The 1,580-nt window shown below is 54.2% G+C and overlaps 1 protein-coding gene across 1 annotated transcript in view; it reads right to left on the bottom strand.

Annotated features, from left to right (window-relative positions):
* The window catches only part of hoxb7a (homeobox B7a), a gene marked incomplete at its 3' end in the record, with an annotated part of 9,145 nt that extends 7,565 nt beyond the window's left edge, over positions 1-1,580 (bottom strand). Inside the window, 1 exon segment of the mRNA XM_032537304.1 lies at positions 334-1,580. Coding sequence (XP_032393195.1) covers positions 334-874 — 541 coding nt within the window. The 5' untranslated portion in view covers positions 875-1,580.

Raw genomic sequence — 1,580 nt, 5'->3', positions numbered from 1 at the left:
GAGAGAGAGAGAGACAGAGAGACAGAGAGAGAGAGACAAGACACAGACAGGCATAGTTCAGCTACCGGCAGTGGCCGCTACGCAACCGGGCCAACAGTTTAAAGAGCGTTTAACGTGATTATTGGCTCGAACTAATACACCCCCCCGTCTTTCTCTCTGATGCACACACCACCGCCTCCCACCCTTGCCTCCATCCCTCTTTTCTCAACTCTTATTAGTATAAACATCGTCATCCAGTCCCCCCTCCCTTTACTCTCTCTCTAACTCACCTGTGAGGCCTCACCCATTTCTCATCACCTCTCATCCCCACTACCACCTCATCTCTCTCCTCACCTGAGCTTCTCATCCACGGGTAAATCCGCAGCTCCTCTAACTGCCGCCGTTGCGGCTGTTGTGGGCAAGTCTGCCTCCTGCAGGCCGGCTCAGGGAGCCTAGTCAGCAGCTGAAGTCTACCGGGGAACCGCTCTGCGGCGTATCCCTGCAGGGAGGACCTCAGCTGCCCGGCTCCTGGCGCGCTAAAAGACCCTCTTGTGCACACTTCAGGCTGAGCGCTGGGCTCGATACTCCCGCTGCTGCTGCTCAGTCCCGAAAGAGACACACAGAGCGATGAGGAAGTAGGGGAGGGGGGGAACGAGGAGGAATGAGATGAAGAAAAGGAGGAGGGAGGGAGAGGGAGCTCTCCGCCGCCTCTCCCACTGGAGACATGGAGGTGGTATCCGCTGGACGCGAGGGCGCACGAAGAAGACACGGCAGGAGCAGCAGAGGAAGTCGGGAAGGGAGAAGTTGGAGAATCTGGGAAGAGCCGGGCGGAGCAGCTCGCAGCGGCTCGCTGGTATTTGGAAAACAGCACGTTGGCGAAGTCAAGTGAACTCATAATTTGGCGCCGGTGATTTGTAGGCCCGGGGCGATTTAATGTCGACTTTTTACGAGGCACCGTGAATTATCGGCGGGGCATTACTGTCTAGATTTACACACACAAAAATCATCCCACCCCACTTTTCCCCTCCCCTCCCTTCCCTCTGCCTCGCGTAACACGTGACCTCGGGTCCATGTGATGTCAAGATGCCCAATGGCCGCCGGGGTTCCCCCCCTGGATGCAATATTAGGCTATAATGGTAGAATGCAACACACAGGCCGCCCCCCTTCTCCACACGCATACACACACAGGGTATACACTACGACCTACCTTACACAATCAATACTTAGCAGCTTGGAACGTGTCCACCAATCACTGAGCGCATGTAGAACTGGGAGACAAAACGGCTGATGCTGACAAACATGGAGCTCACACTTAAATCTTTACTGTCCTGCATGCTGGGTTTGGAGCGGGTTAAGTCGTGCGCAAAAAGCGGAAAACACCATTAGATGTGATATTGATTGGACTTGGAATGGATTGCTTCGAGGCACGTGCAAAACTCGCAGACAAGACTAAAAGAGAAGATGGATTTTCCCTGTTTTCGACAAACGTCCTATCCCAGCATACCTTGTAGAGACCCACACATGCAAAAGAAAAGGTCCCACACAGCAGAACAAATCAGGCTGTTGTGTTGCTCCCACTGTACAGGGTGTCGCAGCTGACT

Source organism: Etheostoma spectabile, chromosome 15 (assembly GCF_008692095.1).
Source record: "Etheostoma spectabile isolate EspeVRDwgs_2016 chromosome 15, UIUC_Espe_1.0, whole genome shotgun sequence".
In the NCBI taxonomy this organism is placed as follows: Eukaryota; Metazoa; Chordata; class Actinopteri; order Perciformes; family Percidae; genus Etheostoma; species Etheostoma spectabile.
The sequence above is the reverse complement of the archived record's forward strand: the minus strand, read 5'-3'. Positions and strand labels throughout refer to the sequence as shown.